The sequence below is a fragment of the Colletotrichum costaricense genome, assembly GCF_030867565.1.
Source record: "Colletotrichum costaricense strain IMI 309622 chromosome Unknown Scaffold_15.1, whole genome shotgun sequence".
Lineage (NCBI taxonomy): Eukaryota > Fungi > Ascomycota > Sordariomycetes > Glomerellales > Glomerellaceae > Colletotrichum > Colletotrichum costaricense.
This window is the reverse complement of record NW_026848244.1, coordinates 401,241-415,379: the sequence shown is the minus strand read 5'-3', so window position 1 is coordinate 415,379 and position 14,139 is coordinate 401,241. Positions and strand designations below refer to the sequence as shown.

At 53.4% G+C, this 14,139-nt stretch overlaps 4 protein-coding genes across 4 annotated transcripts; 2 read left to right on the top strand and 2 right to left on the bottom strand.

The window, feature by feature from the left end:
- Positions 1–2,163: 2,163 nt before the first annotated feature.
- Positions 2,164–3,489, top strand: CCOS01_12486 (NAD dependent epimerase/dehydratase; the record flags this gene model as incomplete). Its single annotated transcript, XM_060460634.1, has 1 exon — positions 2,164–3,489. One exon carries the CDS (start codon positions 2,164–2,166, stop codon positions 3,487–3,489), a length of 1,326 nt encoding a protein of 441 aa, XP_060308682.1.
- A 2,634-nt stretch (positions 3,490–6,123) lies between these two features.
- On the top strand, positions 6,124–7,224 carry CCOS01_12485 (uncharacterized protein; the record flags this gene model as incomplete). Its single annotated transcript, XM_060460633.1, has 1 exon — positions 6,124–7,224. The coding sequence occupies one exon, from the start codon at positions 6,124–6,126 to the stop codon at positions 7,222–7,224; it is 1,101 nt and encodes a 366-aa protein (XP_060308681.1).
- A 568-nt stretch (positions 7,225–7,792) lies between these two features.
- On the bottom strand, positions 7,793–11,942 carry CCOS01_12484 (uncharacterized protein; the record flags this gene model as incomplete). Its single annotated transcript, XM_060460632.1, has 9 exons — positions 7,793–8,256; positions 8,326–8,393; positions 8,467–8,855; positions 8,909–8,983; positions 9,071–9,267; positions 10,711–11,048; positions 11,107–11,523; positions 11,595–11,761; positions 11,847–11,942. 9 exons carry the CDS (start codon positions 11,940–11,942, stop codon positions 7,793–7,795), a joined length of 2,211 nt encoding a protein of 736 aa, XP_060308680.1.
- Positions 11,943–12,662: 720 nt separating this feature from the next.
- Positions 12,663–13,741, bottom strand: CCOS01_12483 (gentisate 1,2-dioxygenase; the record flags this gene model as incomplete). The annotated part of the gene is made up of 3 exons (XM_060460631.1): positions 12,663–13,065; positions 13,117–13,429; positions 13,492–13,741. The coding sequence occupies 3 exons, from the start codon at positions 13,739–13,741 to the stop codon at positions 12,663–12,665; spliced, it is 966 nt and encodes a 321-aa protein (XP_060308679.1).
- Between the last annotated feature and the right edge of the window lie 398 nt (positions 13,742–14,139).

Sequence of the window (14,139 nt, the reverse complement as noted above, 5' to 3'; positions counted from 1 at the left end):
CCTCTGTGCCATTCCCTCCCGGAATCTCACCCACACCCCGCGTGCCGGCGGCGCTTTCAGCTGACAAGCATGACACCTCTAGGCATCGTTTCCGCGGGGATTTCGTGATATTTTTCCTCAGCGTCGGATACCCACTGCTTTTATTTTGGACCTAGAGGCTTTCATGATGAGACGATGTGGCGCGCTGCTGTCTCACCCAACGTTCCTGGATCGTCTCTGTCTCCATGGCCGCACCAGCAGCGGCCCATAACAGTCCAGGCCAGCTATCTAGTCAGCTCTATCTCTCACACAATTCGTCTGTCATTCCTCCTGTCGGCTGCCCCTTGCTTCCACTGCAGTGCAAGGCGAAAAAAGAAGCAGGGCTATAGAAAGCGATGGGAAAGGGGTGGGAGGGGCCAGTCAATTGGGCTGGGGAGAGAGTGAGGCGCTTTCTGGCGCCCCAGCCAGTCGGTACCGAGCCTGTGCTGCTGAGCAAACCGCCGATCTCCCGATGTCGACCATGGCACGGCAAAGCAAGGTTGCGGGGAGGGGTTGGCCATGACGAACATTGAATGGCAAACGAGCAAAGTGGCCGGTCGATGGTTCCCTTCTCGAATAGCGCCAACGCGTAGTGAGCCTACCAGTCGACAAGTCATCGACACAAGCGTCCCCGGCTACCAGGAACTATCGACCGGGCCCGAAAGTGAATGGGCGTCGAGGGCAAAATAGCATCTTGTCGGGAACCTGCAAACTCTCTTGACTCACCATAGCAGGGACCTTGTTGCCACAGTCACCGTCTCAACTTATTTGCATCTGGAGCATCTCAGCTGCGAGCGAATCGCAGGGTCAAGGACGATGAAAAAAGTTCAGCTTACCGCCCGATGAACCAATACTCATCGCCAATCAAACGGCTGCGCCGCCATCCCTTCCCCTTACTGGGCTATCTTCCGTGGACGCCTGTTTACCTACGGCAAATCGCGTCGCGATCGATGAGCTTGGTGGGTTAGCTTGGACACCTGCTGCCCAGCTGGCCGGCCCAGAACAGCGCCACCAGTCGACTTAGTCATTCAGCTTGGCTTAATGGCTGGCGCCCTGCTTGGTCTTTGCGCCGTTGGTCACTGGTGCTTTAGCTTGAGCTACTCTGATACCAGTCTAGACTGAGCCGCCCAGACCACGCGGCACTTCTCGTCGGGTACAGCCCCCCCCCCCCCCTCCCTCCTCTGAGTCTTCCCCCTATTGTTGCAGGCAGTCTTAGGCAGAGTCTCTGTATTGGGTTTGGGGGTTGGATGGCTACATATGCATACGAGCGAACCATTGAGTTCACCATTGATGCGCATGAATTCGTTTAACTCGCCGTGTCTGCGAGTGAAGACTTTGTGAGGGCGTTCACCCACCCTCAGCCTCCTTAAGTTAGGTGGTGACGATGCAGAGATGCTTGGCACAAGGCTATGCTTGCTCATTTGCCCCTTATTTTCACTTCTTCAAGACCGTTAGGTTCGTTAATCACCCCCAATCAGGATTTCTTGGCCGTCCTCACCCCGCAGAGATTGTATGCTGATTGTAGAGGGATCATGCCGGGCGGTTCCGTCAGTGCGGCACGATGGGCGCCACAAGACACACACCCTACCTTCGACCAGTCGGGTATCGAGGTTCAGCTAGCTGACCGACCATTAACATGCTACGTGAAGCTGCGTGACCTTTAGTTCAATTAGTGGGGGAGCCATTCCAGCCCTACTTGTGCAGGCGACAGCAGGTTACCTAGCAGCCTGCCAGCGGATGCTGTGCCACCTCATCGACCCTCACAAGCACAGAGAGGACAACTGGGGAGGAGGCGCTGATGCATGGACTCACACATGTCTGCTGACGCTAGCACCGCGCAAGCACGGAGAAGCCACCACCGCCATTCGGTCGCGGGATTGTTGTTATGGATGATACCCGTACCCGTCTTGGAAGAAAAGGGTTTGCTCGAGGCTTGCTTGGAAGAAGGGGGGGGGGGGGTGGTCGAGGTGTGTATTCAGATACCAACACCAGGGACCCTCAATGTCTCACACCCTGTGCACGTGGCGTTCGTCTATCTGAGCCTCCGAGGTGGCCACAAGGGACCCAAGAAGGTTCAAGCAACGCAGGGAGAGGGGAGGCAAGTAGTGGGAACACCCATCTCTCCAAACTTCCCAGAGTAGATATATGACCCTCGCCCGCTTCGCACGACTTTCCATAGTGAGAGAGGTTCCCCATCATCGATCAAACGAATTCTACGGACAACCGACTACTTCTTACACAGTCCTGCCCGTTCTGGACTACAATTCCACTTCCACTCTCAGGACGTCCGGTTTCATCGACACTTACACCATCCTACCTCAACACTTATATACGACTACCACCAAGATCTCAGCAACCATGCTGTGTATCCTCCCAGACGAGCTGCTGCTCATCACAGGCGTCACTGGCCACGTCGGATTCGCCGTTCTCACTCACGCCCTGAAGGCAGGCCACACCGTCCGCTGCGCCGTCCGCTCAGAGGCAAAGGCTGCCTTCATCCGCTCGCGACCTCAGATCCGCGCCCTTGACCTACCCCGCGCGAGACTCAACTTCACCATCGTACCAGATATCACCACCGATGGTGCCTACGACGATGCCATCCGCGGCGTCTCTGCAGTCATTCACGTTGCTTCACCACTTGCGACCGCCGACTCAGTACCTCGCGATCTGCACCAGGAGTACTTCATCCAGCCCGCCGTCCGCGGCACCCTCGGTATGCTCGAGGCCGCCAAGCGTGCGGGCACTGTTCGCAGGGTAGTCATCACGAGCTCAGTCGTTGCCCTTACTTCAGTAGACCACCTCGAGGGTCGCGAGCGCAGGGAGGCTGTCCAGCCCACGGAGAGGACCGGCTTCAAGCCTGAGCCGTATGAGAGCGAGTTCGCCGCCTACGCCGCCTCCAAGGTGGCCGCTCTCAAGGGCGCCGAGGCGTGGATTGCGAGAGAGCAGCCCCGCTTCGAGGTCATTCACCTCCACCCTTCCTTTGTCATCGGCCGCAACGATATCGCGACCACGGCGAGCGAGGCGATGAAGGGCACCAACGCCGTCATCCTCGCCACCCTCCGCGGCAAGAAGATGGGCTGCAGCTACCCCGGCGCAACAGTCCACGTCGACGACGTCGCGCGCGCACATGTCCAGGCTCTTCTGCCCACCGTCCCGGGCAACAAGGGCTACATCCTCAGCACCAAGTCCCGCTGGAACGACGCGAAGCTCATTGCCAAGAGGAGCTTCCCCGAGGCCGTCGAGAGGAAGTTGATTGTCAGCAGCGGCTCCGTGGGCACGGTCAACATTGACTTCGACGCCTCTGCTTCCGAGGAGGTGTTTGGCTTTAAGCTGCAGGGTTTTGAGGAGCAGGTGCGCAGTGTTGTTGGGCACTTTGTCGAGCTGAGACTAAGACGCCCTGCGCTACCGACGGTTGCTTCGTCTTCGATGGCGGTGAACCAGCATTTGAGGCCCGAGGTTGTGGCCGCATAGAGAGTTTTACGGCCTGCTTGACGACTTTTACGAGCATTTTCTCTTCTCTTTCTACTTTCTACGTTGGACATTGGACAGGTCAACAGACTGCATCGGGGTACAAGGCATTTCACTTCAATGGGGGAAACGGCCGACTGTATCAGCCAGTCAAGGCGCATTGGATTGGAGAACATATTTTCATCATCATTCATGGGAGACTGGGAGAGACTGGGCAAAAAGGCAGCATTCGATTCACAACGGGATACCCAGCGGATTAGCTTCCGCACCAATTTACTTTAGTGTATATACTTTTGGGTTTTTCTAAAATCCACAACAAGAAATTTTTAGAAGTCATCCATCGTCCCATCCGTCTTACATGTTCGTGTTCCTTTTCTGCTTCTGTCTGCTTCAACCCACGCCCACGCGTTCACGCTTACTCACCCTCCCGCGTCCCACGCCCGCTCCCAGGCACGGGAAGGGGTAAGGTAGGGAGCCGTGGGAGCGCAGTGAGGGGGGAATTGGGGGGCTGAATCACGGCCGAAAAGGTCTGAGGGATTTCCCTCACCATTGGGCCCATGGGAGTAAGGACCATGGTCCAGAGACCATGGACCACCAGCTGAGCTGCTGAAGGGTGAAGAAAAAAGGGCGGCGGGCCCGGCCCCAGAGGGCACCGGGCGCGCCGTTCAGCCTCAATCTCCGACGGTATGATAGGCTCATTTCTCTTAGGCGGTTCTCAGTTCTTTCCTATGCGCTATGCAGCCTTGGGATTGGGGGGTTTTTTCGGCAAGGGGTGTGTTGTCTCACTTGTTTTGGTCAAGCAAGGCAAGCTACCCCAGACTACCTGGCCTTGCATTACATACGTGCACTCTGAGGAAGAGACCAGACCGGATTATGGATTCTAGAGCGGTGGAGAAACACACGTGTACAGAGGGAGAAGAAATAATCGCTAATTTTATCACATCGTGGTTCTTGTCTCTGCGTGGGTGGGAGTGAGGCTTGGATTCCCCTCCTCGTGTGTTTTCGAAGAAGAGGTTATGGGTTCGGTAAACTATCTTGTTGATTGTTGGTAAGGCGTGCTACTAGGTCAAGTAAGGAATCCCACTCGGTCAGGCGGTATTATGTGATTCCACCCGATTACTCTAACCTACCTTAGCTCAAAGTGCAGAACTGTATTTCCCTAGGCTCATGTCCTCAGACGTTGGAGCATTCCCCCTGCTGAGAAACAGCCAGAGTATCCCACTCGAACCGCGCATTTCCAACCAGTCCAACGCCAAGAACCATCCCGATCTATGTGAAGCTCGAGATCCTGCGACACGGGTACCTGTGTCGAAAAGACCAGCTGATCAGGATCTAGGATCTCTGCTTTTGAAGTGCATTCCCTGTGGAGTTCGCTTCGCCACGCTCTCTCCCGTCTGAGGAAACAGAGGATGGAACAGCAACGGTTATGCCGAACTATGTGGGGTTGCGAAGGGGGTTTGGATGGGATGGGATGGGATGGGATGGGAGGAGGAGGATGGATTGTGGGGGGAGCTCGAGGAGTCGAGGGCGTGTGAAACGGACACATTGTATGCTCGCGGCTCGTCCTTCGTCCTTTCGCGGCTGACTTTAGAAAGCGCGGTTGGGTTCGGCGCCGCGACTACTGTGTTTTCCCGGGCTCGGTGAACAGATGCCGCCGGTGTTTGATTCTAGCCTTCTAGGTAACAAGCTTTCCTCATTTTCTGTTGTGACATTTTCCCCGAATGCCAAGACCGCGGCTCTCTGTGAACTCGCTTGAGAGTTTTTTCAGCTCGTGAAGGCCCAAGGGAAAAGTTCTAGACCTCGAGAAGAGTCTTTTTGCCCCGGCAGTCTGGACCCCTTCGGACCCAAGAGATTGGTTAACAGGCGCAGTGACTCCCGTCCTGCATGCAGCCTTAAGGGCCCTTCCAGCGACTCTCACCTGAATGCACTGTCGCTCACGCACTCTAGAAAAGAAGAAAAGATAAGAGAAGCGTGGGAAAAGCCCTTGATAGGTCTGAGCTACGCAGTGTCTTGGATTAAGCGAGGAGGTCGAGTTCTGGCGGGAAGACAAGCAATAACGCCAACATTTGCCGAAGACGCTTCGTTGGTGTTTTTCGCTGTTTGGACGCCTCGAGCGTGGGCAGATGAGACTTGGTATGGCTTGTGGCTGATGAGTGGCTTTTTTTCTGAATCCACACCCCATTGCCAACGGCGTCAGGGCGTCAACAAGATTCAACTCTGGAAGAGTGAAGGATCGTGAGATTTTTCGTTCGTCTAGAGCACCGTATCTCATCATGGGATCTCCGTACTTGGTAGAGAGGGGAACCTTTGCTCGTAGGGGATGGGCATCCACGTCAAGGTTCGATAGCATGATCCTTCTGACCCACAGAATCCTTCCAACATGAGTCGAACATCACGAATCTCCTGCCTGGTGTAGCAGGCAGCAAAACCCTTCATCGTCATCATAATCCATGATTTGCAGCCGGATTACTGGAAAAGAAAACAGCCGTTGAACTAAGTAAAACGAAGGAACAAAGTATTGCGGAGCCACGTCCGAAAGTCGTTTCGCTCGTCAGCGCCAAAACATCGCAAGGACGAATATAGCTTCTTTGTAAGCAAGCCACCGCCAGGACGACTGACTCGAGTTTCTTCTTTGCGATGGCGCACTTCATCCCGCCGGCATCTAGCGGTTCTCGTGGAGGCTTGGGTTCGGGAAGTGGGGACGATGATGAGGAAGAGTTGTTGTTCACCGATGAAGAAGACGAACCTAAGATCAAGGACGAGCTCACAATTGTTCTCGACGCGTCTAACCGGGAGAGGTGGTCGGATGTGGTTTTGGAGGCGCGGAAGCACATGCGGTGCCACCCTAGACACCCAGGACGCGTTCGCGACGGCCGGAGAGTGTGCATCTTGGTTGATTCCTCCTCATCAGACGAAGAAGACGAGAAGAATAAGCTTCCAGTCCGTCGTCTAGAGCCAAGCCCAGCGAACCCCACAACGTTCACCCTGTTCACCCGACTGCCGAAAGAACTTCGGGATAACATCCTCCTCACGGCCGTCGACCCCATCACCATTGAGGGCTGGGCCAAAACCGACCTCGAGTGGCGGAACGGGCCCCAAGCGCATTTCTTCCTCCGCCGAATCAGGTCCTGGGCCGCCATACCCCTCTACGCCGTCAGCCGGGAAACCAGGGCGCTGGCGACCACGGCCTTCGGCGCGCCGGACCCGCGGACCTTTCCGTTCAGCCCCGCTCGGGACGCTGTGGAGCTTGTGTGGGATGGGTCCATGCTTCCCACCACGTGGAGAAGGGCGGAGGACTACAGGCTGGCCGGGCCGGTTATCGCGGGTAGGTGTAGGTGTGGTGAGCTAGGAAGGAGACATGTCAATAGTGATCATGAATGGGCTATGCTGAGGGAGACGCGTGAACGGGTACAGGGTGTGTTTGTCGACGGGCGTTACGCGAGGTTTGATTTGGGGCTGAGGGATGGAACCAAGGGGCCGTGGGGCCTTGTGTTTGGGTTGGTGAATGGGTTCTTTGGCGACGTGAGGATGTTGGGGGTGAGATTGTGGGACTTGGATGATGAAGGGTTTGAGGGGGGCTTTGATGTATCGAAGGGGGAGGCGCTATACAGGGTTGACCAGATGGACTTTTTCGATGGGATGGAGGAAGTTTGGTCTGAGCCTGGAGCTGAGGATCAAGGGGTGAGAGTGGAAGCTCCGTTCCTGAGGCTGAGGTTGCTGAGGGTCTTGCCTGAGTGACCATGGCCCAAGAGACCACACAAGTTCAGGTTCAGAAAAGTAAGGGGGAGCCACTTCCTGGTTGTTGGTCGAGGAGACATACCGACAGCTGGGCCTTGACTTACATGTCACTCAACTTGTTATCGTGAAGAGTAATGCGTGACTTGAACATGGCCGAGGACTCCTATGAGTCTTGAGGGTACTAGCCAGACACCCACAGCACATCATCAAACAGCGCAAAGCCTTGAATGACAGTATTTTGTAGCCTTCTGGCGTGAAATGTGTAATGCGGTGCTGCCGTCGGAACAACGAGAGAAGAGGCTTGACGGGTAACAAGGGTCTGCATCTACTCATGACACGCCACAAGACTTGGGCTGCACTAGAGCTTTAGTTACCATAACGGTATTTACCACTCAATATTGTACGTGTTGTCCTGCTTTAATGGTCAAGCTCCGATGGCGGCATTCGTTCGTAAAAGCGACTTTCCTGGGTACTTTTTTCTTATGCTATGCTGATGCTATTTCAAACCGTACACTTATAGAATCGTGCAGTCAGATTCTTGAAACACATCACGGACAACTGGCGCTTGTCAATCCTTGACCCTCGATAACCACTCCTCAGAAGGTCTATCCATCGTCCGCCGAAGATCATCGCTGAGTCTCAATCGTGACGTTGGAACATCCACATCGAACAAGCTCATTCCCAGTCGTGGACATCCAATCTCAGACGAGCTCGTCTTGACTGTCGACTCTGTCTGTTTGCTGACGTGATGAGAGGGCGGGTTGACTTCAAGGATCCCGTGGGGTGAGGTGATATCCGAATCGGCCAGCCCATCCTCCGGATCGAGGTTGTGTGCCTGTCGCACCACGCGACTCGTCTCGTCCCTGCGAGCCTGTTGTCTTTCCAATCTGTCTCGTTGTTGACGGTAAACCGATGAGCGACCCATCTTAGCAAGCATCATTTGATACAGAGGTCGTAACGTTGCTATCGAGGCTGCTACGATGCCGATCCCCGGCTCTACTGTACTCCATATCGCAAAGTTGGAGGTTCCATCTGCAAAGTGAGCAGTTTTATTAGTGTACTCGAAGGATCTGTAGCGCGAAGGCTATACAATGGGCTTACAAAGAAAATCCTCGCCGTCCAGTAACGTCGGGATATAGAACGCTCTAACAATAGTCGCAGTACTTCCTCTATAACCAAGACTGTCAGCTTTGCCCCGCTGTCGAGCCAGTATGTCTGCGGCCTGCCTGCTCTCACACTTACACAGCAGCTAGCCCTAAGATGCACACTACTACGATTTTGGTCCCGATCGGAAGATTCATGGATCTGACGATGAACCACGGCAAAGCACCGAAAACGAAGTCGGCGCTGGTATTGATGACTGTCGCCGCAATCGTCATGATGTAGATTACCCGCGAGGGCCAGCATTTTTCCGGTGTTCTGGGCCCGTCCTCCCAGTACGTTGGTACTGGTCTGCACTGGAAAGCTACCATGAAGAGGTATGTCGTTCCGAAGACAACTGTACCTACCATGAGAGCTCGAATTATCCAGATGTGCGGCCGATCGAGTGCAACTCGGAGGAGGAAGTAGCCAACGGAGATCTTGAGGAGACATGTTGAGACGACGTTGAGTAGCTCGAGGATCCACCATAGCTGGAAGTCATATCAGCAGGGGAATAGATTGGGGATGATGTGACATAATCTACCAGCAGCATGGTTCTCTTCTCCCCAGCAGTGATCTCAGAATCACGGCGGCCGATCCCATGAGTTCCTCCGTAAATCTGCAACACTAGATATCCGGTGAAAATAATCTCCCTTCGTTAGTAAATTACCGCTCTCAAGCTCCCACAAGCGTAGACGTCACTCACCAAGAGGAAGACCATGATCTTGTCGTCGATACCGACTGATCGCACCAATGCCGTGCGGCAATACACGCGGAGGCTGACGGCAACCCATGTCAGGAGGAGGAATACCGAGGCCGTGACGACGATTTGGGCGCTCTTGTCCGCCATGACGACGGTGATGACGCCGCGGATTCCATCGAGAACCACCTTGACTTGAGGAACTGAGGTGGAAGTTGAGAATGGAAAGATCCTGTACCACCGACGGAGACGGGATGAGCAGCCAAGCGACGCTTCATCAAGCACATCATAATTCAAATAGAAAGATCGCCCTACAGGATCGCCCTACAGGATCGCTCTGGACTTTGATATCGATCACAGTCTGATCAATAGGCCACGGGTTGTCACAGATGTTGAGCAGAGTTTGGAGAGCGATGCACGCGTGGCGAATAGGATCGTGAGCTTGGACATGGCCACCACCTGAGCGGCACCGCAAAGAGGCTATTGCAGGGTGATCTGTCTGATCATAACCAAGAAGACCATTCGTATGCAGGCAAGTTGCTGGATGGGAGGGGCCGTTGAAGATGCTTAGCTCGTCGCTGACTCGATTTTCCCACTTAAGACTGCGAATTATGCGGGGAAGACGGGAAACAAAATGGGCTTGGCTGTCTAGATTTGAGGTTGAAGATCAAAAGATGCGAGATTGGTTAACTTGTAAGTTCTTCCGGAGGGTGCATGGTAATATGTCTGGTGACAAGATGGGTTGAAGCGGGTGGGTTGGTGAGGCACACTGTGAGATGTCAATCACGTCAACACTCGCTTCTCGTCAAAGGTCCTTTCAATCTCGGACATTTGGATGACATGATGAACTCCAGATCACGTGCTTGAAGCTTGTAAACATAAGAATCCAGCTTATACTGCAGCATTTGAACTTGAGGCCAGCTTTGCCGGATGCCGTCTTGAAGCCGCTGACAGTCCATCTAGAAGGGAAACATGCCGCTATATCCCTGCTGGCAACTCTATATCGGCAGATTTCCTGCTTTTGAGGTCAGACATGATGCAGCGTGGACCTTTAATCTTGACTTGCTAATTATTCGCTATTGCCGCACGTGGCTGCAAGTTATATCGAGTCATTTAATCAACACAATTCTGCAGCCTCATTTCTAGCTTGGTTCAAGCTCTTCCTGCATCTCTTTTAATGGATAAATTACGACCAGTGGTTGGTCCTACCTCTCTCCCCTGCTAGATCTGGCGGATAGACGGCGGAAAGGTCGATGTATGTAAACACAAGCAAGAAGGAAGGGTAGGCCTTAGGTAGGATAGCGTGAATTCGGAAGAATCTCCGATGTGGGCTGGCTTCCTAACCTGTCTTGGTAACTAGAGCGGAACATGTAGTCTATTCATTCTCCCCGTGAAGAGAGCCTCCTGCCATATAGATCCACGTTCATGTGCCAGGCGGTTGTGAGTGGAATGAAGCCATGTCCATAAAACCCGTTGCTAGTCACTTGCAGGTCGCTTTCGACCAAGTCTACACGTAAGTTTGGAATGTGGCTAAGGGTTCGTTCATAGGCGTTGAGGAGTGGCAAACGTATTCGCTTTCGCTTGCGAAAACGGACAGGTCACTGCTCCCCTTGCCTTGATCACCTCCATATCCGACATCATCTCACCCCTCCCCTTCTCCCGCTGAGGCTCAGGCCCAATGGTCATCAAGTCATATCCCTGGGGAAAATATCTGCTTCCCCGTTCGCCCGGAACCTTCCCACCGACCGCTTTGACCAGCCATGCACCCGGACCCCAAGTCGACCACGTTGTTGGCCGCATGTACCAGGGTTGAAGGCTTTTCCGTCCAAAGTTGTAGAGCTTAGTCGCGGGGTTCGGGGTGTCATTGACGAGTTTGACTGCAGATGAGTCGGGGCGCGGCAGGGCAAGGTGACGGAGCCCGAGTTTCCTCGAGTTACGAACTAGTGCTAGAAAGGTGGAGAGGAGGATTCCGGGAGATTCCAGACTTTGGAAGATCAGTTACAAGGGATACAGTGGTCGCAAGATTACTTGACTTGACTTACTTGAGGCTCAATCGAACCACGTCGTCCAAGTCGGCTCCCAGCGACTTCCTCAGGGCTGCCCTGAAGAAACTAGGTAAAGAAGACAGGGCCGAGTCGACATAGACTCTGACGTATTGGTCATTTGTCGGCACCGGCTTACAGACTTCTTCTTCGTATTGGACGGTCCAGTTATTGAGCTCCATTGCAAAGTGCAACCCGTCCATCCAGCCTTGTTTACACGAGGGTAAAAGATCGAAGGGAATACCCATATCTTCACCTAGGTTCTTGTGGAAAATGCCAAGAGCACATACTTCGACATCGGTCAATTTGCGCCATTCGTCTCTGTTGACTACATTGATTATCTCAGCAAGGCCGTCGCCGAGGGTGTGAAGTAGGTCGGGGTCGGTGATCTTGTTCGCACGGCGATATCGTGCATGTCTGTAGGAACACCGCCTGTCAGCAACGAATAGACCCCAGTTGTTGATCAAGCTTGATACTTGGTGACTTACAGAAAGTTCATTCTTGCCACAGACATCGCATATCGATCCGAGTCTCTTGCCTTAGACTGTACTTCTCTGAGAAGGATCTCCGTATCGACTGATCGTTTCCCCGCGTTGCGTTTATTGTTCTGGCCTGTAACGGCAAATAGTCTGGACATTGATGGAACACTCCCAGCCTAGTACTTAGAGATCACTCATCAGTCTGACTTGGTCCTCCTTTGGCCTGGATGAGTTTCGTAAGAGAGATTGACTGCAACCCACTTTGAGGAGAGCTAGTTTGCGAGCTTTGGAGAAGGAGTATGGAAACTCGAGTTCTTGTAGCTGGGTGATGATCTCGTGGGACTCTTTGACGGTCATACTCGACAACTCCCTGCCACACTTAGCAAACGGCGCTTCAATTTGCATCATCCGGCGGTAACGTAATTGTTTGACTCTGAATATGTGGCTGACGATAATCATCGTCAATGCTGTCGCAATCATCCATGGTGAAATTTTGCCGATTTCAGGACTGTTGAATGGGAAGAACATGCTGCAGATGATACCACCACTGTTAGTTGCAGAGTGAATTAGTGTTCATAATTACACGGGCACGAAAATTTCGACATCTAAATTCGATCCTGGCTATTATAAGATATCACAATCGATCGCGAGTAGTCGAATATCTGACGAAAGGAGTAATCCAGCCGAGGTCCGGGAGCTGCCCGTGTTGTTGTGGGTAAACACCTCGTGGGTTTCGGCTCTTTGTGGGTCACTGAATTCAACAGAAAGTGCTCGTGTTGAGTAAAGAATTGTGTCTGCAGCCAATATTTCACGAAGTTTCCCAATGAATAATGCGTCGAGGTATTGATGAATGAGATTCTGACAATATTCTGACACATGACGGGATGGTGATAATGCCAAGCGAACTACATCACCTTTCTCCCCAAGTCTTTTTGCTGACTATGTTACATTCAATCTCTTCATTATTACTATGTAAGTACATACAGCCCCTTAGGCCTGCTAATAGTGAGTGAACATGTACAATCTTGGTAGGTTGTTGCTGAAGGTACTCCCGTGGTCTTGCCTCCCCTCAAACGCTCATGATTGCGGCTTGATAAGCCCAATGCTGCTGAGCAATGGCCTGTCACTAACAGCAACAAGGTACGCCGTAGTAGAACCCTCGTTGATATGCTGAATCTTGGACCACGCAGGGACGGCAAATGTGTCTCGCGCAGTCCACTTGAAGACCACACGGGGCCCCGTGGGCGGCTCCACAATGGTTCGGCCTTGGCCTTCATAGCAGTGGTAAAGGAACGAAGCCTGCTCACGAACCTCCTTTGTTGTATAGTTGCCGTCGATGCGCTCGGCCTGCGCGCCGAGAATGGGTGAAAGGGGCTTGCCGTGACTTGTGTAGTGGTGGATGGCGTAAGGGCCTTCCTGGGCCTTGAGCTCGGCTTCAACTTGGTCCCACGGATGTCTCCACTCGCATGTTTCCGTGAACCTATGAATTGTCAGTGACCTCTTCGTGTTTGATCATCTAAGAAAGACGTACACGCTTGGGTAACGGCTCTCATGGTACTGCTCTGCAAAGTGTACAGGGGTGAATCTGAAGAGCGGCAGGTTGAGTGCATCGAGCCAGATAACCGGCGCATCGCTCTCGTTTCCATGGTCATGCCAGTGCCATGTCGGCGTCACGACAACATCGCCACGTCTCAAGGGCATCTTCTTCCCCTCAACAGCCGTGAAGCCCTCACCGTCGATGATGAATCTGAGTGCGAACGCGATGTGCCTGTGCGCAGGAGCAGTCTCGCCAGGGTTGACGATCTGAAGTCCACCATAGATGGTGTCTGTTGTGTAAGGGGATTCTGCAAGACCATGTGAGTACAAATACGATTTAGGTTGTCACGAGTAAAACAATGACACTTACCCATATTGGGGTTGACCAGCATCAGCACTCTCCTCTCCGCTTGCTGTTCGCCAACCATCTCTGCGGCCTTGTGAAGAAGAGGGAGACTGTCGGCGTACTTCCACATGTGAGGTTTGGCGACGGGTGCTGGTGCAGGTGGGACCATCACGTTCATCTTGGACCACAAAGGCTCCATGTGTTGTGATGGCAACTCTTCCAAATAGTCGTTCATGGCCTTGGCCCTGTTGTCGTCCTCGTGAGGGGAGTCCATTGTGAATGATCCTTTCGATGTGCGTGGCGTATGATAGTCTGAGTGCCTTGTGGCTGTGCCTGAGTATTGATAACCGTGTTTGAATAGTGGCCTGGATCGATTCGTGTATCCTATGGCGAAAGCCGTGCTTCTGAAGATGAAGTTGGATGTTGGAGGGACATGCGAAGGAGGTTATCAAGGCCCGTTTCCCCATTATCCCCGGACTGTTGACCCCCCTTGCTCGTAGCCATGCAGCGGAAGCGCCACGCGGGACGGGACTCGATCTGGTAGTTGAGGCAATCCCGAGTTCCGATATGTCACCCAGCTCCCCGCGTTCCAACATCGGAACCACCTCTGATTGGTCAATTGGGGGCTGCTCCAATTGAGGGGCTCGATTGTGCACCTCTCGGAGGCACACT